At 45.6% G+C, this 24,342-nt stretch overlaps 1 protein-coding gene across 1 annotated transcript in view; it reads left to right on the top strand.

Moving 5' to 3' along the window:
• RGS6 (regulator of G-protein signaling 6) overlaps window positions 1-24,342 on the top strand; it is a 451,998-nt gene that overhangs the window by 346,264 nt on the left and 81,392 nt on the right. The window contains exons 4-6 of the mRNA XM_012724395.1: window positions 16,204-16,254; window positions 19,206-19,312; window positions 20,618-20,669. Of these exons, the coding sequence (XP_012579849.1) occupies window positions 16,204-16,254; window positions 19,206-19,312; window positions 20,618-20,669 (210 nt within the window). The remainder of the gene's footprint in view (window positions 1-16,203; window positions 16,255-19,205; window positions 19,313-20,617; window positions 20,670-24,342) is intronic.

Below are 24,342 nucleotides of genomic sequence, written 5' to 3'. Positions count from 1 at the left end.
GTTGTTCATTCCCCGGGGTTGTCCTCTCGCCTCTTCATTCCATCCCCTGTTGTCTTCTGCCCTTGAACCCCAGCAGATAAGCGCACAGATGGGCTGAGGGGCGCATGTCACTAAGCAGTCAGGTGAATTACAGCCATAACACCAGAGATAAGAAGCCAGGCTGGCGCCGGGGCTGCCTCGGAGGGGGCAGGAGGACGTGGCATTATCAGATTGTGCCACTTAGCGAATGGCCGGCAGCAGACTGCAATGAGGCGCACTAATCTGTTTTCCATGCACTCAAGGCCTCTGCCAAACACGGGTTCACTCTGAAGACCCAGAGCTGGAGGCCACCCAGGCCGTCTGGTCTTGCCTTACCCAGCCCACTGCGGAGGCTGCCAGTAAAGCTAGCCGGAGCGGGCATGGCCATAGAAATGAGGGATTTTTTTTTTTTTCTTACCCAAAAGAAGAAAGATTTGGCAAGAAGTTTTGAGGTGATTCTGTTATAATTATTCATAATAAAACTACCATCCAGTGCTAGCACTTACTGAGACCTACTGGCTTTGAGCACCTTCTCGAGCACACGACAGACAGCAGCCTATTTTATCCTCACTGTATCCATGGAAAGTGGCCATTGTCATTGCCTTCAGCATACAGTTGAGGCAGCGATGCTCAGAGAAGTTCTGCCACTTGCCCGACGTCACACAGCTTGTAAGTGGCAGGGTCAGGCGATGACCTCAAGCACTCTGGCTCCAGATTCCAGGCGCCGACCACCAAAGGCGGCAGAGGCTGTGGGCCCTGGGGTGCCAGTCCTGTCAGCTGAAGTCCAGCTCAGAGCCTGCACATGATCGCAGTCCAGTGAGCGTGAGACAGTGCACTCCGCAAGCCTGCATGCTCTATGCTGGCCGCTGGCCTGTGGGATGGACGAGTCAGAAGTAAATCATGACCCCATGGACCCCTTGGGTATAAAGAGAGTCCCAAAACATGACAACACGAGAGGGTGAAGTGAAGATGAGGAGCTGCAGAGTCATGAAGAATAGTTGGCATGACACTTGTGGCTGGGCAAGGATCTTAGAGGGTGTCTGGTGCTGGGGTCAGGATTAACATTTCAGATATGTTGTGGGGGTGGGGAAGAGCCTTCCAGGCAGGGGGACTTGAACAAAAGTGGGCAGATAAGAAAACAGGATTTTTTGCTGGGTGCCTTATAAGTGGTCCTATGTGGCCACGTGGGGGCCTGTGTCACAGAGACAGACAGATGGACTGGACGACCGGGAAGGCTGTCACAAGTGGGCCAGGTAGTGGGGGGAAGAGTGCTGGTGGGAACAGAACAGACTTGTGGGCAGCTTAACCAAATGCCTCAAGTTACAGATGATGAACCCCAGCCAGGCTGAGGGACTTGTTTGTCACACTTAGTGGCACACTGGAGTCTCACATTCGGGCCTTGTGTACCCCAACTTTTCTTTGTACTACTCACTGGCACAAACACCAGAAAGCTTACCTTTTCCTAATGTATTCTCCAGGAAGGCCTGGAACTGGTGGCCTAATTGTACTTCTTTAATAACCAGCCATCGCTGCTGCATAATTTACGAGGCCTGGTGTCATATGGGTCCTTCTGGCTGCAACTAACTCAGCTCCCACCTTTCACCCTCCCCATCCTTCAGTAAATCTAAAATCTTTTTTTCCTGCTCCTCATTTTTCTCCCCTTTTATCTTTGGGATGGCCACAATTAACATGTTAATTTAATCCGTATAACCTGAAGGTCCAGGAACACTTTTAAACTCATGAAAGAGCCTTCACAAGTAATTTCAGCTGTAACCGAAGGTTTCCCTGGGTCTTCATTACTTGCCTCTGGAAAATGCTATAAATGACATCAAACAGACTTCAGATCTCTACTTTGAGAACTAAGACATTAAGCAGTTGTTCAGAATACCAATGATTATTAATTTAAAAGAAATAAGAAATCAATATCACAAGCCTGGATCCTGGCTTTTTTTTTTTTTTTTTTAAACCTAATTGGAGGCTGGTAAAAAAAAATGCTGCCGCTTTCACAGGCAATAGCGCCCCCGTGTGGTGAATTTGTGTATTGTACCCCAATATTGAAAAATTCAAGACCAGAAGGCAGGTTAGCCTGGAACAAGGATCCCTGTCCGCTCCTTAAAAACTTCTCCTTTAAGCTGATAGGCGGGTTCTGCCAAAATTGACTAGTACTATTAGGATTTATGGTACTGAGATTCTGTCTCAAAACTTGGAGGAAAAGACTTTTTTCCTGGGAAACCCAGAAGTAGACGATTGTTTTCTCCCTTGGGCTAACGGTGAACGGGGTTGCAGAAGCAAACACTTCTGAAGGAAAGGAAATCTGGCCCACAGGTTCGAAAGGCACGCTGTGTAGCTTCTGAAGGCTTGAAAATGATCCAGAGGTTTCACTTGGAGAGAGGTCTATTAAGAAAATCCTAGAGAGTATGAAAAGCACCAATTGTTTACCGTTGGAAAATAAGACAAAGTGAAAAACATCTTTAACTACAGGAACCTGGATATGATGGGGAAAGGCTAACCATCAAAAAGAAAGGAACATGACAGGGAGAATTATATCTGATTTTAATTTTCTTTTTACTTTGGCTACACTTTCTGTTTTTATTAGTTTTTATTAAGTTTTTATTAAAATGAACTATCTTACTTTTATATTAGCCAAAAAAATAGTTTTTGCTTAAATAATAACAGAATTAAGTGATCTAACCCATATAAAACAGTCCTTTCCATAAGCCTCTGCGTTCACCTATATAAAACCCTTGGACATTCTGAGTTAAGCAGAGCAGGTGACTTCACCCTTCCACAGGCCATACCTGAGACTCAGAGAAATTAATGACTTGCCCAGTAGCACAGTTGAGCAAACAGCAGTTCTGGTCCAGGATGCCACACCCACAGCTGGTCAACACGCCTTCCTTCCTCGGTGGCCTATTGCTGCAGACCTAATACTGGAAATGAGCATTAAGCCACTGTTGCCTGTTTCCTTGGTGATCTCTCCCTGGTAAGTGACTGTGAACAGATCATAGTTGAAACCAGAAAGAACTTCCGCCCAGACAGCTTGGGAACCACCCTACTTCTTAGTTGGATAGACCGCTCCAAGGACCGGAGACAACCTAACTATATAAAAGTCTTCTGGGCTAGAGTCCATCTTGAGTACATCTTCGAGAATGCACACTGCTTATAATCTGTAGCTCTCAAGCTCCGACATGGCTTGCCTCCTCACTCGTACCTCCACCTCCATACCCTGTCCTTCTCTGAACCTTTGCAAAATGGTAGCTTCTGGAGCCAAGGTGCTTGGATTCATGTCCCAGCTTGAGAGACCACATGGCTTCAGGCAAGTTGCCCAGCCTCAGTCTGCCTCACTTTCTTCTTCTGTAAAATGGGCATGAGACAACACCTGCTTCCTTGGTGGATTAAGCAATGTGGCCCGCAGAGGCCAGCATCTGTCCAGCCAGCACTGTATCAGTGTCTGCTGACATTGTCCCTGGGATTTCTCTGGCTGCGAAGATGTTCTCCCTGCGCGGCCATCTCCCTTTCTCATTAATTCCTTGTCTTTGTCGAGTCAGCAGAAACACTACTTCCTCTTGCAAAGTGCCTGGCAGCCAGGTCCGACCTCGGTGCCCTGGTCCAAGTTTCTGGCGTCCCACTGTGTACCGAAGAACCTCCTGGGTGCACTGTGGCGGTGAGCCTCTCCCGCCCGCCAGCGTCTGTCAGACTTGGCTCCTGGGAGTGCACATCTCCTGAGGACATGGCACGGCTCTCCTACTCGACGACACTGGGGGAACGCCACTCCTTCCCTAAGTGTGTTCACTTGCTCGTTTACTCCTTTATTCATTCAAAAGCGAAGCCTGTGGAGATGTGTGACCCACTAAGTACTATCCGGTGCTCTGTTGTGCCCCACCCTTGTGTTCAGCAAAGACAAAGATGCGTGCATTCTGCGCTAGGGTTGCGCGTGACCTGACTGTACATTAGACTGCAGCAACAGACCACCGAGGAAGGAAGGTGCGTTCACCAGCAGGGGGTGTAACCTCTTGGGCCAGGCCTGCTGTTTATTGATGGGGTGCTACTAGCCAAGGAATGTTGGAGACCCAGGCTTATGATAAGTGAGGAAGTTGTTTCCCTCAGATTCAAAGCCCTGCTGTAGACTGCAGGCTGACCTCTAGGCAGGCAGTCCCATGGCCCAGGCCGATCAGAGTGTTCACTTCCGCCTCAAATGGGCCCTGTGGGGAACTCCTGGCACAGGGCTAACTTGAATGACTTTTGGCACCAGTGACCATGGTACTTTTAAAACTATTGATGCTACCTTCCTGGCTCTGAACCCTCAAAATGGATTCAAAGTGTCACCAGTTCTACTCAGAGGGTACTTTTCTGTGGTCGATATGCCAAGACCTCAGCCTGTGTGGCGGCCCATGCATGGGGCAGTCTGCCGCCCCAACCCAGCATCCAGCTTCTTCCCTCTTTAGTGATAAAGCCCCATTTTTGTCTGAGCCACTTATACCCAGAGTCCATGACTGTTTCCCTGCTCTGCTGCGACTAGGTGTGCTCAGGTGACCGTGTCCTGGCCGGAGATGTGATGTGTGTTAGCTGTCATGCTCTTAGTGACTGAAGACAATGTGTCGCATTGCAATACAATACATACGTGGAAGAACATACCCAGGGAAGACCACAGGAGCACAGCCCGGATTTGAGCCCAGGTCTTGCTGACTGCAAAAGCTAAGTTCATGCCATTGCGCGGGAGCTATTTTCTGACAAAGCCTGGAGACACTCTCGACTGCAATTAGTACAACTCTAAGAAATCATTGCTCAGGAACTCATATGTCCCCAAGTGTTTAAAACCTGGCTTGCCCATGTTCCCTGCTGCTTATACCTCGCCTGGCCTGCGTGGGGCCGCGTGGTGAGGCTGGCTGCGCCCTCAGCAGCCGATGGCCTTCAGGCTGGGAGTGCACTAGACCCCACCTCAGGGACACGGTTAGCCAGGTCAGGCTCCAGTGTGACTGCTGCCTGCAAGCTCAGGTATCCAGAGGCTACCTCTGGGCCCCCCTTCTCCCCTCTAGTGTAAATACCAGATGTTTAAAGATTACTTTAAACACCAGATGTTCATGAACCATGTCTCAGATTCAAATTTGCTCAAATGAGGTGACTGTGGGCCACACAGCAAGGCAGTGAGGCCCTGATGCCTTCCCGGAATGCTCCCCACCCCCCACCAGCCCTACAAGGGTTCAAAACACATATAACGGGCTCTAGTGGGTGCTTTTGGACACCTGGCATGAGCTCACCTCACCCCCAAAGCCACAGCTCTGCTCGTTGGTTTTCATTTCTGCCCTCGGGTGGTGTGGAAGGCAGTCCTCAGTGCAGCCAGCTTCAGGGAACAGAGACTATGCCCACAGCAGCCACCACCAGCCAGAGTCCCTGTATTGAGACCCAGTCACAGCGGCCATATTCAGCCGTCCCTTTAATAAGCTGATTGTTGAGCTAAATCCCACACATGCACCACCTCGCCCTGGATGCTTTTGATTGACAAAACTAATCTGTCCTCCACCCCTACGTCTGCTGTGGCCTGCATCCTCTTGCAAAGCATGTACTCTGCAGCTGACAATTAGATATAAGACTTGGGACTCGAACGCAGGAGGGTTATGAGGTTGTGAATCAATCTTGGGGACTCGGGTGAGATAACAAACCAGGGAGCCCATCTCAGACACCTCGCCGCAGCCCTCAGAGCCTCCTGGCTGATTTATGAGTTGGTAATAACCTCGCCTGGTCTCCTGCCCCCTATTATTTTTCATAATGCACAGGGAAGCTTTAAATTTCAGAGAATGGGGAAGTGCAGCATCCGAGCAGGGGAGGCTAGGGCAGCTGGGTGAAGGCCCACGGGGCTTTCCAGACAGCTGATTGTCTTTCCTGCTATGCTGGCCGTGAATCACTGAGGGGCACAGTTACCCTGTGCCTGTGGAAGTTGCCACCCTGACTTGGACTGGTAGAAGACCTCAGGCAGATGGCCTTCTGAGGACCTGGTTTAAGACGGGGAACAGTGACAATGCTCCTGTTTCACTGGGGTCCAAATCATACCTGGTGTGTCAGGATTTACTCCTCCGACCTGTTCAAAACCAAGTCAGATGGATGCAGAAACCTCTCTGTGGCGGAGGGAACGATCACCCACTGAATCAGCCAGGCTAAGCCAGCTTCAACGCTGCGGTGCAGATGCCAGCCGAGGAGGGGCAGGGGCAGGCTGGAGGTTGCAGGAGGGCAAGGACACGCCTCTGGGCCAAAAACGAGAGTGATAGAGAGGCCCCACCTCTCCGGCTCCTGCCCTCCTCAAACAATGGCCGGAGTAGACCAGGAGGAGGCAGCTTTGATTGACTGCCACCCACTTTTTAAACATTCACTGGTTGAGATTTGTTTTGGTTAAGGAAAGGTGTAACTTTCAGAAGAAAACGATGGCCATGGATGGAAAACTCCGACCCTTTCGTCAGAATCAGTGGTGGCGCAGTGCGTGCCGATGGTCACAGACCAGAGAATCGCTTGCCATGCAAGGAATATGTGCCCATGTCTGGCTGCATGTGCTGTGATGTATATTTAAATGACTGTTGGTCAGCCAACATCCTCTGCATCCCAGCTCTGTGCCAGGTCCATGGTGCTGGAGCTACAACAGCTAGCGGGTCCTCTGAGTTGTTGTGTAGTAGGCCTTGTGGTTGAATGGTGTCTTTCCAAAAAGTCATGTTGAGATCGTGACCTCCAGTACCATGAACATGTGACTTTATTTGGAAAGAAGGTTGTTGCAGACCTAGTATGTTACAATAAGGTAGTTGGGTGGACCCACATCTAATGTGAGTGAGTAGAGTTCTTATTAAAATGGAAAGTTGGGCCTGAGCCACACGTGCAGGAGACGGCCATGTGAAAATGGAGGCAACGGTGGGGATGATGCTTCTCCCAGCCGAGGAATACCAGGCTGCCAGCAAACCACATGTAAAGGCATGTAGCAGATGATCCCTTATGGCCTCAGATCAACCAGTCCTATCGACACCTTGATCTCAAGCCTTCAGAACTGTGAGACAATACATGTCTGTTGTTTAAACTGCTCAGTTTGTGGCACTTTTTTATGGCAAGACCCAGAAACTAATACATAGCAGCAGACAGTAACTGCTGAAATAATCACATCGTGAATGTCTATTTCCAAACCAATGTAGTGCTTTAGAAAAAAGGGTTCCATCCTCTACCAGTATAAGTCAAAGGATCTGGATCTGGTATAGAAAGCAATGAAGTCTTTCCAGGAATCAGCCAAATGTCAAAGGAGAGTGGAGAAAGGAGAGGGCACTGTTGGTCCAAGGAATAGCATGCACAAAGGTCCTGAGGTGGATGGAGCATGGTGCCTTCTGGGAATGGAAAGGTAGTCCATGTGGCAGTAGAGGAGAAAAGAGAGGGAGAATATAATATACATATGGTTGGGGACCACACAGAAACGGAACCATATGTGGTCCACTACATTTTCATGAGTGACAATGGGGAGAGGGATCCTGTTTTGCCTTCTGCCTTTACTCCCGGGGAAATGTACACCTGGAAAAACAGGCCAGAAAAGCTCAAATTAGGGACAAGTGTCTAATCAAGTCATCTGCAGGGTCCACAGTCTCAGGGAGACAACTGCCCCCCTCGTTTCTCCTTCCACCCAGCAAGCTAAAATCTGCAGACCCCTACCTAAAAGTATCAGAAAACATTTTGGGATACTCTTGAGTCCTAAAATGAAATATCAGGCAAATAACACAAGAATTCCCCATTACTCCTGTTTCTCCCAACAAAGCAGATAATGGTTAGACACCTGAATCCAATACAAGGTCCCTAAATCATGGGCTCCATTAGTAGCTGCTGTGAGCTAACACTTCCATGCCAGGCTCTGTGCCAGCATTGCACACACAGCTCTTAAGCCCTCAGAACCTATGCAACAGGTCTTATTAACATTGTCCTTATTCTCATCTGAGGATGAAGGCACAGAGCATCTAGGTGACCTGATAATAAACAAGTTGTTTCGATAAAACCATGGACTAACCTTTGTGGACAGAGTGTTATCTAAATGGTCTTACTTTATCCTGTAAATGGGGGTATTCCCCTTCCCCCATTGACCTATGAGGAAATGGAGATGGGTGAGGTAAACAGACCTGCCCAGGTCACACAAAGTGCAAGTCACATAGCAGGAGCTGAACTCAAGTCCAACACTACAAACAGAGCTTTATTGCTTCACGCACTTGGGAAGCAAGTGTGTATCTGTTTGATTTGCCATGGAAATTTGTCCTTGGGAAAAATTCAAACCCATTAACTAAACAGTATTACCCAAAGAGGCCACTAAAATGCTCAGAGTGTCCCTCAATTTGTCTGCAAGATGGAAATAATCATAATCTGTTTATATCATTTTACATGATTTTAGTCAATAGCACTATTCCAAAGCCAGGACGATAAAAGTGGTCGATACACTGTTAGCTCAACTAGCTAATGATGGTAGTAATTATTATTACCATAATAATAGTAAATGAATGTCAGCTCTAGAAAACATAATTGAGTTCAGAGTATCGCTTTTCCTATTATTCTTCTATAGACTACCTGGAAAGTTGTCCCACAATAAGAGAGGCAGACTGTTGTAGTAGAAATAACATTTGGCTTGAGATCCCCTGGAATCCACCCTTGGCTCCTTTAGGTGCATGTGGTCTTGGCCTGGTCTTTAAAATAGGTGTAATGGTTGTCACATTTTACGCATGAAGTGTCAAGATGATGTGTGATAACAGTGCAGTGCCCAGCTCTGTCCTGGTACATGATGGGCACCTGAGAATGTCAGGTGCCCCTCTCGTGGGCATTGGCCTATATATGTCCCCAACACTGTGAGGGGGTGGCAGCAGTCACCCTCTCCACCCATGGGTGCCACAGAGATGGAGGCAGGTATATGATAATACAGTGGCAGACCAAGTCATAACTTCAGCCTACGAATACTGTGAGGTCACTCATGGTGAAACCATTGTTATCTCCTGTGGAATTCCAAGGACAGTTTACTCAAAAGGAAGAGTCTCTCCCCAGCGACCAGTATTGATAATTAAATTATCAATTACTCCAGCCATGTTTCAGGCCATTTAAAATTTGCAGGTGACTGAAACAGTCTTAAGTTTGCATGATCTTATTTGGACTCAGAATGATACAGTGGGACAGTGTTTCATGATTGGGTCTACACAAGCTTTGCCTTACTTGGGAGGGGATTCCAGGCACCCATCAGATGATAAATCTTTGGGGGTGTTTGATGCCTGAGGGTAAAATCCAGGATAAAATCCTTCTATAATAAGGATTCCCCCTAAACCAGAAACAGAAGTCCCCGAAATATTAGAAATCCTTACCATCGTACGCAGATCCAGTTTGTATTGACCTACAGGTGATGTCGGCTGGGAAGTCACCAGGAAGAAGTCACTGTGTCTCACTCTACCTGAGTAATTAAGCTCAGGGTAAGACTCAACTTCCGGCCCCAGTCCAGGAGGATGTGTGAGCAGTCATTGGCACCCCCAAAGGCCACCTGAGGGTCTGAGGCCAGGCAGGTGACTAGAGGGAGTAACCAGTTGGAGACCCATGACTGATCACTCCTACTCCTAAGGATGCTGTGTCCATTCCTCCCTGCCCCTTCCTGGAGAGCAGAGCAGGCCCAGCACCTGGGGCAGCAGGAGGCCATGCAAGTCTCAAGTCTCAGGAGGCCAATTCTTCCCTCTCTGCTCTTTAAAAAAAAAAAAAAAGTTCATTTCGGTGCAAAAGAAATATATTAATTTTTAATATAGTGACATAAAGAATTAGTGAGCTTCGAATTATAGGAAATATAAAGAACAGAAATTTCCCATAATGGACACCATTTCTCTCCCCAAGATAATTTAAAGTTAGAAGTTTAGTTTAGTTTTATTTTGTTTTTCTTTTTGTATAGAAGAACTGGGGTTTAGGCCAGAGATACAGGAGTGAGAGGATTCACCAGAGACAACATGAGGGACAAAACAGGCAGCTTTTCTGAAATACAGTGCTCCCTGGCCAGGGATTGAACTCAGGCATAGTGGTGTTAGCACTGAGACTTAACTCATAGGCCACCCAGGAAGCCCTAAAGTTAATGGTTTAAATATACTTTCAGGGACCTCCCTGGTGCAGTGGGTTAAAGTGTAGCACTATGAAGCTATCTGCAGCCACTGCAGCATGAGTTCAATCCCCGGCCAGGGAGCTGACCGACATGGCACAGCAGACCTCTCCTGTCTTACTTGCTGCTCTCCTCTACAGCCAGTAGGTTTGCCTGTTCTGCCCCTACTCTGTCTCTGGTGAATCCTCTCACCCCTATACTTCTGGCCTGTACACCAGTTCTTGTATGCATAGATAAATAAATAAATCTTTAAAAAAAATAATAAAGTTCTTCACTAACAAAAAAAGTGAGGTTAACTGCTTTTAAATAAATAAATAATATACATCCAGGACTTTTCTTGCCCACTATCTGTGCATATCTATACATAGATAATGATTAGAATTTGAATATAAAAATTTTTTCCATTGCAAAGGTGTCTTTTGTGCTATGCATTGTTTTTAATATGCTTTCATTTAATACAATGGATGTTCAACAGATATTTACTGGATGAGCCATAATATTTGTATTTTATCTCCTCTTGGAGTAGTTTTGGGTGGTGTCTATAGGTTCTTCCGAGAAATATAATGGCATCAGCTCTTCAACATCACTTTGCTCAATTTCATTTTGCTATAACACTGATAAGAAAGAAACAGTCCTGGCCAGCATAGACAAAACATTATTCAAGACCTGCTTCTGCTTATAGCTGCTATCTCTTAAGGTGACCCTTCTCCAGGACCCTGTCCGCAGCGTTAGTGTGGACTTACTATGTGTGTGTCTTAGTGGTATGCGTGCTTACAGCACAGGGCGCATGCCTCATGCAGGAGACCTACACTGTGGTGCACGCAACCGCCTGAGCTTGGAGAGGCATCTCAGGTGTCCCTGTGCATGCTGTGGGCATTACTAGAAATACACTGATGAGTTGGCCTCAAAAGGAAAACTTTCAGCCAAGTGTTCTAGGACCTCTTGGATAAAGGATGCCTGTGTGCACTCATTCCTACAGTTTTTATTTTGGCTTCAAGTCCTAAATTGGCAGGATACCTGAAGGGAGAAGCAAAATCCAATAGTGGTCACAAAAAATACCAACTTATTGTAGATAGAACAGGAACATATTCTACTGCAAATATTTTTAGAGTAGAAAGGAAAGAATGGAAGTTAGTCGGAGAGCAGAAAGAGGGTCGACAGGAAAGGAAAAAAGAAAAAAGATTTAAAATGCTTTCTCCAGATGGTTATTTCTATTATCTTGCCTGATGCTATAGCGTAATAATTATCGGTCTTTTAAAGGACGTAATATTATGACAGCCTCCCCTGCCTACTTCCTGAGCTGAGCATGCAGTGCTCCCCTCCTGCCACTCACCTGGCTCCCTCCGAGGAAGCCTAAAGGGAGAGAGGGGAGTGTCAGCCTGCCCCTCAGGCAGGTGGCAGGTGGTATTTACTGAAGCAGAGCCCTCAGCCTGTGAGGGGCGGGGCAGCTGCTGGGCAATGGCCAGGGGCAGCAAGGGCGCAGGTCAGCCCTCGCTAGGCCTGAGGCCAGTCCGCCAGCCCCTTTCTGAGCAGTGAGCATCATGGAGGCTGCGCCAGGGACCAGCAACCCAGATGTGGCTCCATAGTGCTGGGGGGGAAGGCGAGGGGCCTTTGTGGCTTTCTCTTATTTGCACACACACACACACACACACACACACAAGTGCTTAAAATGTGATCCTTTAGCTCTGTGAATGCATACTGAGGCCTGGTAGACTGGGGGAGAACAATTAGGCTGGACACTGAGTGCATAAAGCCAAAGGGCGGTAGGTAAGCAGACAATGGTGGGGAGGCTGGGGTGGGCTGCAGGGGGAGCGGATATGATAGCAAGGAAGGAGTTTCAATGTGAATGAATACTAATTAGTGACATGGATATTAATGATGACAGTAATTAACAGGGGAAAGGAAGGGCTGTCATTGTCCCAGGGTGAGTAATCAATCTTGGCAGGTGATAAATAATGGTTCAGCAGGCTCAGCAGAAAGATAATCCGCCTGCCCGGGGGAGAGCTGTTGCTGATGCTGGAAGCCTCTCAGTTTCTAGGCAACCCACAAAAAAGAACTATTTTTCTTTTGAGGAAAAAGCAGGTTAGATTCTCTCCCCCACCCCCAACTTGGGATTACAGTTCTTATTTGATTTCTGCTTTGTTCTTTATTTCCTAGGACAAATGTTGAACTTGTATAATTTGGAGGAAATGGACGCACACGCACACACACAGACTCACTCCCGGTCCTCTCAAAGCAGGGGAGTGAATAGGCGTGTTTTGGATCCAAAGTTTAGCTCACTGACGCCAGCCAACCGGGAGCAGGAGCAGGGTGAGCTCAGAAGCTGTGCTTTTGAGCTTGCAATGAGTGGAGCTTGCAGGGCCGGTCAGCAGAGCTTTTGGGGGGTCCAGGAAGGGTGGGTGGGGCGGCCCGGGCAGGCCTTCTGCGTGGCTGCATTCACTTCCAGGCGCCTGAGAGGAGCCAAATGACCGGCTCTGAGGCCTGAGTCTGTCACTCTGCCACTAGGCAGGTTTCTGGGAAACTTTCTTCCTGGAAAAAGGGCCATATTCATTAAGCCCCCAGCTGCCCATCCAGTCTGAAAGCTGGGAATCTGTCCCAGAAGAGCTGTGAGCTCAGACCCATGGCTCACACATAGAAATGTTGCCCCTTTCAGGCTCTTTTCCACTGAACATTCCATGCTGAGGTGGCAAAGTCACCTTTGAAGGTCCGGGGGGTGTAAAGTGGGATCGGTTGCTTCAATGTATTGTTATGGAAGTACCATTATTCCACATCCTGGCCAGAGGTTGACAGTACAGGAGTCCCATCCTGGTGCCTCACTGCAACTCTCCCAACACTGAAGCACCCACATTCCTGCACCAAAACCCACTGTGCTCTCCCACCCCAGCCCTGCCTCCCACTCACCCTGCCTCTCCCTCTCTGAAAGCTGTGAGCATAGGCCCAGCTTTCAAGGGTTGGTTTTGAAGTTTGACTTCCCCTGACCCTTTGTTTTCTCTGTATCCCACATAGAAGTGGCACTATTCGGTATTTATCTTTCTCATCCTGGCTTATTTCGCTTAGAATAATCCCTTCCAGCTCCATCCATGCTGCTACAAATGGCATGAGTTTATTTTTTTGATCGCCGATTAGTATTCCATTGTGGATCTATACCACATCTTCTTGATCTACTCATCTGTTTGGGGGCATTTAGGTTGTTTCTATAGCTTGGCTATTGTACATAGCGCTGCTATAAACATGGGGGTGCAGGTTTCCTTTTGAATGAGTGTTTTTGTATTTTAGGGGCAGATACCTTGAAGTCAGATTGCGGGGTCGTATGACAGAGGTATTTAAAGTGAGATCATTGAATGACAAATGTGTCTAGGTGAGACATTCAGAACCTTCCAGAAATTGAGACTCCTCCATTCCTTGTGAAAATGTGCTACCCAAAGATCATAGGTTCTAGGTGCCACATTTCCAAAGGGAATCAAACAAGCAAAACAAACTCAAAGAAGTGTGACCCAGATGGTGAGACCTAGGGTTGTGTCTTGCAAGGAAATTTCTGAGAAACTTAGTCATGTTTCACTGGAAGGGAAGAAAATTCTGGAGAAAGTTGACAGTGTGTTGGATGGACTGCCCACATAGGTGAAGAATCAGCACAAAGAGCCAGACTATGTGGGTTCCTTTTTCTATAATCAGAGGGAAAAGATAAAACCCAAAAAAGGAAGTCAGAGAGAGGAAAATTTCTCTTCAGAGAGACCAAAGACAATCTATCTGGAACAAGTTGGCACAGGAGCTTGTGAACCCCCAAGTCCTGGGGGTTTCTAAATGGAGACCAAGCACCTCTTGCCCCAGGGATGTGTGCCTTAGTACGGTTGGAGTAAGTAAGACTCTTCTTCCCTTCCCCAAAATCCTTCTTGGGATTTTAAATTTGTTAAGATAATGCTAATTGTCCATCAACAAATAAGTGGATAAAGAAAATATGGCATATATATACTCTGTAGAATACTATTCAGTTATTTAAAAGAAGATGGAATCGTGCCACTGTGACAACATGGGTGGACCTTAAGGGAATTATGAGAAGCAAAGTAAGTCAGAAGGAGAAAAACAAAAACCCAGTCACCATATGATTTCGCTGATGTGAAATGTAAAGAAATGAAGCAAATAAACAAATGAAAAATAGGCGTCCTCCTTGGTGGGGCAACAAATTGAACACAGCACTGTGAAACTCTCTGCAGCTACTGCAGCATGAGTTCGATCCCCAGCCAGGGAGGTGACCTACATGTCATGGCAGACCTCTCCTGACCCACATCCCCTCAGCAGTGAATTTCACTGTCTGTTTTGCTCCCCACTCTGTCTCTGGTGAATCCTCTCACCCCCCACACCTCTGGCCTGTACCCCAGTTCTTATATGCTTAAATACATAAATCCTTTTAAAAAAATGAAAATAAAAACAAACCCAGAAACTCTTAGGTTCTGACAGAATTACATAGGGTGGAGGGGAGCTGATTTGTTGGTAAATAGAAACGAAAGCTTTGGGTGGGCATAGTATGGCATATACAGCTGCTGAGGTGTGAGGTGTCCACCTGAAATCTATTCATTGTTGTAAACCAATATTGCCTCAAGTAGAAAGAATAATATTTCTTTTCTTTTTTTTTTTTTTAAGATTTATTTATTTGTGCGTACAGAAATTCAGAACTAGGGTACTAGGGTACAGGCCAGAGGTGCCGGGGTGGTGAGAGGATTCACCAGAGACAGAGTGGGGAGCAGAACAGGCAGATTGATGAAGTACACTGCTGAGGGGAGCAGCGGGTGGGTCAGGAGAGGTCTGCCACGCCATGTGGTCTCCTCCGGGGCAGGCGGGAATTGAACTCATGCGGAAGCGGCTTTAGATTCTCAGCTGTGCTTTAACCCGCTGCGCCACCAGGGAGGGCCAAGAATAATATTTCTTTTAAAGAAGATAATACTAAGGCCCTCCCTAGTAGTGCAATGGGTGAAAGCACAGCACTATGAAGCTCTCTGCAGCCACTGCAGCATGAGTTCCATCCCGGACCAGGGAGCTGACCCACATAGCGTGGCAGACCTCTCCTGACCCGCCCGCTGCTCCCCTCAGCAGTGTACTTTGTCCATCTGCCTGTTCTACTCCCCACTCTGTCTCTGGTGAATCCTCTTACACACACCCCACCCCACACCTCTGGCTTGTACCCAGTTATTTATGCATAAATCAATAAATCTTTAAAAGAAGAAGAAGATAATACTGGCTGCCAAAACAGGCCCCAAATGTCTGGGCTTTAGCATTGCAAACTTTATTTTTCAGTCAGGTCAGAGCCCAAAATGGCTGTTCCTCTTCATGGTCACTGCCCAGTCTCCTTCCAGGTTGTGATTCTGCCCTCCCCAGACCCCTGGTACCCTCACCATTCAGCCAGCAGATGGGACTGAAAGGGTGTTGGGGGGAAAGTATCACATGGGAGTTTTTATGATATGGTTCTGGAAGTAGTGCCATTTCTACCCACAATCCATTGTCAGAATTCAGTCTATACTCGACTGCAGAAAAATCTGGAAAGATCATCTTGCTGTGACCCACAAGTCAGATGAAAATGGTCTTGCGAACACATAGAAGTTTCTCCCACAGCACAGGGGCACTTTCTTTTAGGGTAGGTCCTTGCCAAAAGAAATTAGGGCTATTTTTCAGACCCCGTTAGCTCACCTGTGTTGCTCATCCCTTGTCAATAAGGGTGAGGAGCTGAAAAGACGCCCCTCTCAGGAAGTGGCCTGGGGGCCAGTGTGGTAAAGCTTCACCTAGCCTGTGTAAGAAACTCATCAAATCTGTACTGACAGGAACTCCTTTGCAGGCGCTCCCTAGCATTGTGGACAGTGGGTCATTGTGCGTCACCAGCAGTGGATCTGGGAGGAAAGTATGAGATAGTGACGATGAGAGTAAAACAGTGGATGGGGAGGTGGTTAGAACGGAAAATCGTCAATATTCTCACTTCTCTGTATGTGTGCTTATGAGCGGGGAATCTTTCAGATAAGCATGCTTCTTTTACAGAGGTAAACACCCCTGAGTCTTCAGTGGATATTGCTCTATCGTTACAGGTACTGACATTGTGCAGTGGCTCATGAAGAATCTTTCCATTGAGGACCCAGGTACTTGACTCTTGACCTTAACATTGCCCCATACCCAATTCCCCAAACTAATTTCTCCTACTCACCTGAGAAGTGACTTATAAATGCGAATTCCAAGGTGTGGGATAACTCCATTACAAATAAAATTAATTTATTTTCTGCACTGAATATCTATCTTTAAGTCACCCTTTGAGGAAATGAACAACTATTTAGAATGGCAAGGAGCTCAATACAATAACATGTGAAATGAGATGAATCTCCTTCACCATAGCAATTAAAGATAAGTTGTAGTGCTGCCATAGAACAGTCTTCCAGAGCCAGCTCTTAAAATTAGATTGCTGATCCACAATTAAGATGTTTAATTATTTGCTAAGACTCCTTCTGTTTTCTGCTTCTGCAAGAAGTGCAGGAATGAATTTTTTTTTCCAACTTTAATTGTTCATTTCAATTAGGAAAACCTTAGCAGAAAAACAACAACAAAACCCTGGCCAGTAAAGCAGTTTCCAAATCTGTCCTCCCACCAGAAACTACTAGAAAAATTGTTTCCACAACATAATTAGAAAGTGGAGGAGAGGTTTTTCCAGAAAAAAAAAAAAAGAAAAAGAAAAATCAAATCTAGATAAAGCCCAGTATTTCTGTGTTGTTAGTTAACACTTTTCTGAAATTATTAGATAATAGTAATTTCTCCTGTCTTAAATATTTTGATGCTTAAAAGTCATATTTATAGATATCCACTAAAATAACCTGATGTTCTTGAATCTACTTGCCCCAAATTAAATGACCTCCAAATGCTATGCTTATTGAAGATTCTTTCAGATATCCATTCTGACTGTCTGACCTCCAGCTGTTTCCTGCTGGGGTCAGTATGTCAATCCAGGTGCTTCTGTATTTTAATCTATGGCTCCTAAAGACTGTGGACTATGAGACAGTACAATTTGCATAAAGTTCAATTAAATATAGCTGCCAGAGAGTTGAGTGCCAGGAAAGCAGGCATGAGCCCTGTGGAAGAAACACTAGCCCATTCACACCTTGGTTAAAAGCTGGTAGACATTCCTGATTCCAGTCAAGTTCTTAATCCAAGGGTGAAGCTATACGTGCTTATCCTCATGAGGAAAGAATCCACATCCATTACCCTCAGTGGTTCTCTATGCCTCTGGAACTTCTGATTGTCCACGAGTAAACTCTGGACAGTGTAAGTCTCTTAAGAGTTTTATACAAGCATTTAAATTCAACATTCCTTTTGGAGCTAAACTATGGAAAAATTTTCCTCATGGTTTTCTTTCCAAGTGTTATGGTTTCTTTGCTCTTCTAAAATAGCCATTGTGTTTAGGACATATATATTTTTTCCTCAGTGGTGGTGATAGTAGTAGTAGTATTTTGAGAACCATGAACCAGCTAGTGAGAAGTAACTAAGTTCAGGAATCCTCTGGCCCTGGCTTGTAATCCTCTGTGGAAGGTCCTGAATGAAAACCTTTGTTATATTTTGATGCCCTTGAGAGGACCCTGAGGTACTGAGATCTACTTGGGCTTCTGAGAAGTAGTTGAGCAGCAGAAGTTAAAAGCAATTCACAAGCTTGGACCAGAAGGGCAGAAATGTGGTCATCCAAAAATGGGAATCCAGGCATGGCCAAAATCTGCCTGATTTTCAGTCAAAAGCTCTAAGGATGAAGCGAGAGTTCTAGCTCCAAATTGTGTGGTATCCAGGTCACTGTTGCACTGGATGGACTTGGTTCCTCCTTCCCTGAGGAAGGAGCAGCTATGGGTGAGAAAACTTCCCCTTTGCTGGTTCCATGATTCCTGAACAGACTCTAAAGAGCAAACTGGCCATCAGGATGGGAATGAAGCATTCTCCATTATTCCAGTCCCACCAATTACCAGCATCCATGCTTTCTGAGGGGATGGATGATTTTTGATGAACAAAATACTTGCATGATTTGCAACCTCTGGAAACATTTGCAAACAAAACCAAAGCAAATCACTTTAAAATTTCAGTTATTTGAATTTGAATTTGAAATTCATGAGTTCAAAATATAAAAGTAACAAAATTAATAGTCTCTCCTAGAGACTCGTCAGCCTAAGACTCCACTCATATCAATAGCTTCCGTGTCCAAAATTTAGTTTTTGTCCATCAAAGTACTTTTATATGTGTGAAGTATTATCACCCATAATGGAACCATTTTTTTTTCTTAGCTCTGCTCAAAATAAATATAAATGCTCAACTATTTATGTGACTCTGTTCATGACTGATGCTAACATTACAAAGCAATAGTATGATTGCGACAAGAATATAAATATTTCTATCAGGTTGGTTTCTTATGCCACAGCCTGTTGCAATGCCCTTCTCACCATTTTCAAAAAAAAAAAGCAAGGTCTTTCCTTACATCCAGAGAAGAAGTGGACCGCTATTGTCATCGGTGGCGAACTGTCTTATAGGAAATGCAGTGTGAGGCTACATGCTCATGACTGCAAGGATAAAAATGATGAAACAAAAACATGAATCAAGGCTGTTGGTGCTTACCAAACACTTACCTTACAGGTACAGGTAACTGCAGTACCTCAGTGAAGTACAGGTTGACGTTTGCTGAAATATGCTCTTGGCCGTGAAGCTGGACTTTCTTCTGAAAGACTTGACAAGGGGTTTAAGCAATGTCAGACTCTCAGAGCTACATTCTAGAAAAGCCCAAGCACATGGTTACCTCTCCCAACCATGGGCCTCTTCCTCCAGCCCAATGCAACCACATCCTAGCTGCTGTCGACTGGGGGTGATGGCAGATGACTGGGAGTGATGGCAGTTGACTGGGGTGATGGCAGATGACTGGGGGTGATGGCAGTTAATTGGGTGTGATGGCAGTTGACTGGGGGTGATGGCAGTTGACTTCTGTTGCCTTTATACTCTCCATGCTTACATTTCAGCTAAGTAGTTCTGTGTTCTGAACTACTAGTGATGTCTCTCTTATGCCCCATCCCTGCAGTTGAAGCAATACATGTGGGAAGCCTGATAGCTGCCCAGGGCTACATCTTCCCGATCTCAGACCATGTTCTCAGCGTGAAGGATGATGGCACCTTTTATCGTTTCCAGGTAGGCCTGTCAGGCTCGTCCTCCTGAAGAACATTTTGTTCTCATTGCCAGCTGATCTCAGGCTAGAGCGACATAAAAGAAAAAAAAAGCTAAGGCACTTCAGGAAACAACCTTACCTCTCACCAGTACTGGGATATCCACACAGACTTCGGTCTAGGCCATTAGATGTGCCACCAAATAATAGCACAAGGCTCTCCTCGGGAACCTGCTTTTTGTTGGGCTCTTTGTACATACTTCCTCATTCATTCTAAAGATGAAACTTTTGGAGAATAAATGTCACCCATTTTACCAAAGAGAAAACTGAGGTGCTGGATTACTAATGGGCCACTTTGTAAATCTAGCAGGCAGCTTTGACTTGAACATAAGTGATCCAGCTAATGAAATCCTTGATCTTTCTACTAAATCATGCTGCCTTCCTGTGTGAAGTTTCTATTCACTACCCACTGACCTTTCCCACCCACTTTCCACTCCTTTTCTCAGATCCTATCTAGAGGGCACAGGGGCAGATACTAAAGATTGTGTCAGGGTCAAAACCAAAGGGTTTGGGCATGGAGTTCTTCAGATGGGGCCAGAGAGGCCCATAATCTTCTGTGGACTCAAACAACAAAAGTTTATTCTTCATGATTCTGGAGGCTGGAAGTCCAATGTCAAGGTTCCAGCAGAGTTCAGTTTATGGTAAGCGTTCTTATCCTGGTTTGCACATGGCCACCTCTTGCTTATGATCTCTATGGGCAAATAGAGAAAAGGGGTGGGGAGCAGAGGGAGGGAGAAAGGGGGGAAGGAGAAGAGATATTGTGTGAGTGAGCATCAGAGACACAGAGCAAGCTCTGACATTTCCTCTTACAATGACACTAATCCTTTCAGGTTAAGGCCCCATCCTGTGACCTCATTTAACCATCTTACTTTCTAACTCCCAATACAATAGTCTGGAGAGTTAGCACTTCAATATATGAATTGGAGGGCAGGGAGCACTATTCAATCCATAACAAAGGGATAAAAAGAGGTTGCACTTACATAAATTGTACCAGCCTAACATAGTAAGCCTTCCACAGTCATGGGTAGCAACACTTTTTATTTTTTTGTATAAACATTTTATTGTTGTGTTTATTTTGCTTGCATGGATTTCACTTCCTAGTATTTAATTAAAATGTTGACTCAGCTATGTTAAAGAACTGGAAATAAATGGAATGTGGTACCATCAAAAAGGAGAGGAAACAGAGCTTGTCATAAGAAGGGGTCCTCTCCGGGTACAGGGGAAGGTAATTGCTGGCCCACATGAGTCCTGACAACTGTGCTTTTTTGCAGGCCCCATACTTTTGGCCTTCAAACTGCTGGGAGCCTGAAAATACTGACTATGGTGAGCAGTGAAACCACAACCCACACTTTATGTTTCTCCTGGGAGTGCAGAAGACAAGTGTTTGGTGTCTAGGGACCACAGTGCATAGGGAAGAGGGCTTTTATCTTCCTTAGCCTTTCTCATACTGTTGTCATCTAATAAACACCTTGTCTTACATTATGAAGAAAGGCAGCCTGCACTGAAAGGTGGAGCTGTTGAAAAGGAAATGGAAGAAGGGCAAAAAGTTTTTTTTGCCTGAAATTCTCACTCTGGAACAATATAATGGAACGACAACAATATAAGACAATGATTCAACCATTCCTTCCTGGGGCAGGGTTTCAGGAAGGGCTGGATCAAGGGGTGACTTACCTCTTGCCTTTTCTATTCTTCCAGATTTGTCAAGACTTATTAATACCTCACTGGTGTTTTTGATAGTTGGAAGTTGAAAGAAAAGGGAGATAGAGTAGGGGAGGGTTAGCCTAGATATAAATGGTAGATGATATAAATGGTAGATGAACTTGGGAGCTCAGTAAGCAGGGAGTTACCTCTATCCAGGAGAGATCTATTATATTCTTGCCATATACTCCTATGGTAACTATTTGCTGTTTCTATGTACCCACCCTGTAAGGAAGTTATATTGTCCCTATAATCAAATGAAGAACCCAAGGCCCTAAGAGGCCACATCCTCATGCTATCACACTGTTTCTCATTGTCTGGTTGCCCAGTCAATTGTAAGCTCCCTGGTCCACCTGTTCATTCTCAGCACCCCATCCTCTTCCCCCCACTCCCAAGTATAGCACATACCTGAAACATAGTTTGCACTCAGTAAATATTTGCTGACGGTTCTGGTTTTTTCATTGAGGTTATTAACAGACACTCAGGAGAGGCAGCAGAATTTGAACTCCAGTACCAGCAGCTCCACGTGCTCTTTTCCCATTCCCATACATGGCACCTGGCTGCCATCCCTGCCTTTTGCACAGCATCCTGCTCACTGACCCAGCTTCCAGGCAGTCACAGTGCTCTTTGACACCAGAACACCCAGTGAGCTCCACAGCTTCTTCCCAGATTGTTTGCAGGATTATTTGCTCTTGCAGTGAGGGCAAGAGAGGTCTGCAGCTGGTGGATATTCAGGGGCAGCCTGTCTAGATGCTGCACCCTCTGGATCACGCCTTGAGGGAGGGGAAGGCAGCAACTAGAGTGGTCGTGAGGAGGAAAGTGGACAAGGCTAGTAAGGCTATTGCTGTGCTTCCAAATGCAGAGGGCCGACCCTCTGCTGTCTCATCTGCTGTCTGCTGGCACCACGGTGCCTCCTGCTCAGAACTGTACTGTGCCCTCAGTGGACGCAGCAAAGTTTCTGGCTCAGAACTGAGTTGCATTTGGCTGTCCATAAGGCAAGCACTCCCTGGAGCTGAAACAGCACTCAGGAAAACCCAGCTCGGAATTTGAATAATAGTAATTCAGTTCCAGGCAGCAGGCGAGTGCCCTTGTAAATGGGAAAACCAGTAAAGGGACGGGAAGACCAGATACCGGATATCCTACTTGGGCCCAAGCTGGGCCCAAGGAAGATTAAAGTATTTATCTGAGTACAAACACACAAATTTCAGGTCATCTTCTACTCATGTAACAGGGTGTGACTACCTTTTCTTTGCAAGGTTTTTCCTTTTCATCATTTTAGTTGTGCAGCCTGAACAGAAATAGAAATAACAATTTATATCAGGCTCTCAATAAAGCAAAATTCTTTTGAAGTCCTTTCTCAGTTTTGGCAAATTGGATGGAGAAGTCAAAGTGTAGGATGCAAAAGAAATACTTTAACCATAGAAATCAGTAATCATTCATCCAATACAAATCAGTAATCATTCATCCAGAGGTCTCAGCAAAGTGGCTCCAGAATCAACCAGCTCCACAAGCTTTGTGCCCTTGAGAGTTAGTTAGGTTTCCTCTGTGTCTTGGAAACCTCCTAGCAAAAGCATAATAATGGTGCTCATCTCCTGACGTACTCACCTCCTAAAGCTAGGTTTAAATGACATGCTTCTAAAGTTGGTGTGTAGCTAAGGAGTCAATCAAAAGTGGGGTGGCAGTTACTATTATTACTACTCAGATAATACTTGATATTATTAGTTCTGCAGTGGCCAAAAAGTAGTGAACTTGGAGCTGATATGATCAGGTATGACTTAGGTATGATCAGGTATGACTTAGGTTGATGAAAAACCGAGAACTTTCATTCATTCAACAACCATTTACTGATCACCCACCCAGGCCAATAGCGGTATCGCAGGTGTAAGTCGCTAGCTTGCTCACTAACCATTTCAGGAGGCTGGGGGTGGCAGCACAGTGGGAGAGAGAGGACAGGAAGAAGAGAATGGTGAGGAGTCTGATCTTTGTATTCAAAGGTTTGATGCCAATGAGGAATATTTGAAGAGGTTGCATAGATTGGGAGGGTAGGTTTATTTTTTTTAAACACTTCATAGTGTAGGAATGGTCAAGGGCCCTTGTCAATGAGAAAACCATTATTTTTCCAGGTAATGTAAGTTCATTTAGAAAGGACTCAACAATTGAATGGTATCATGGTTGGGCCCCCAACAATGGGGAATGACCTAGAAAAAGTTCCCTCATCTATGTAGTGAAGATAATAACAGGACTCACTCATAGTATCACAGTGCAGGTTAAGTGAGTGAATCTTTGGAACGTGTCTCAAATAAGTCTGACATTCAGTGAGCTCCATGGAAGGGGAACTGCTATCACTGTCAGTTCCCTGGCACCTAAAAGTGTGCTTTTGGCACATAAGAGGCACTCACTACATTTTTGAATCACTGAATGAATGAATAAATGAGTGAAGAGGGGCCATGAATGTCATAGTGGAAAAAGCTCTGAACTAGACCTCAATTCTAATTCCACCTCTACCGCTAACTAGCCTTTAGGTAAATCACTTCATTTCTCTTGACCTTTCACTTTGCCATCTGTCAGTGAGGCTTCTTAATGGTTTCCAAGGTTACTTCCTTTACTAAAATCCTGTTATTCTAGAAAGCAATTAGAGGGTATGAGAAAAATAGAGAAACATGTGTGGTTTATATGTTCCCTAGTTAAGAGATGAAGATAAATAATGATGTCACTAGCAAAGGCAAAAAAAAAAAAAATTTGGAGGGAGTTCGTTTTTTTAACCCCTTTGAATTGGGTTAGGTTCCTTTTTTTTTTGACATTTAATTAAACATTTAACACTTAGTGCCCAATGACCTGTTCACTTTATAAAATTTCTTTGTTTTCTATTTTTGTCATGCAAGTTGTTGAGGTGGCAGTGGGTCATTCAAGTGATGCCATGAGGTGGGAATGCCAAGGGTGAGGACAGGAGAAAAAGGTTTTTCCTTGGAAAAAGGAGAAATTAAATGTCCAAGAAAAACCAGCATCTGAGCATGAAAGCCCCCAGGTATGTGCTCACAGATTGGTCATTATTGGTTAGAGGTCTGTGCGAGAAGAGGCCTCCTCCCAGTTATATCCATCTCCCAAGGGGCAGGGAACAGACTCCCTATGGTATGGCACTAGCCAAGGGGAAGAGGCTGAAAGCCCGATCAGCAGGCATGGTGGCAGCTTGTGCTCCGTACATGTAGTTGCTTCATGCGTTCAATATCCAGCCCATTTTGACCCAGATGGGCTGAAAATGTTTTAGGGTGCTTTTGCCTAAACAAAGCCCTAGTTCAGA

The sequence above is a fragment of the Condylura cristata genome, unplaced genomic scaffold (genome assembly GCF_000260355.1).
Source record: "Condylura cristata isolate star-nosed mole 26May11 unplaced genomic scaffold, ConCri1.0 scaffold00013, whole genome shotgun sequence".
Lineage (NCBI taxonomy): Eukaryota > Metazoa > Chordata > Mammalia > Eulipotyphla > Talpidae > Condylura > Condylura cristata.
This window is presented reverse-complemented; position numbering and strand designations above follow the sequence as displayed.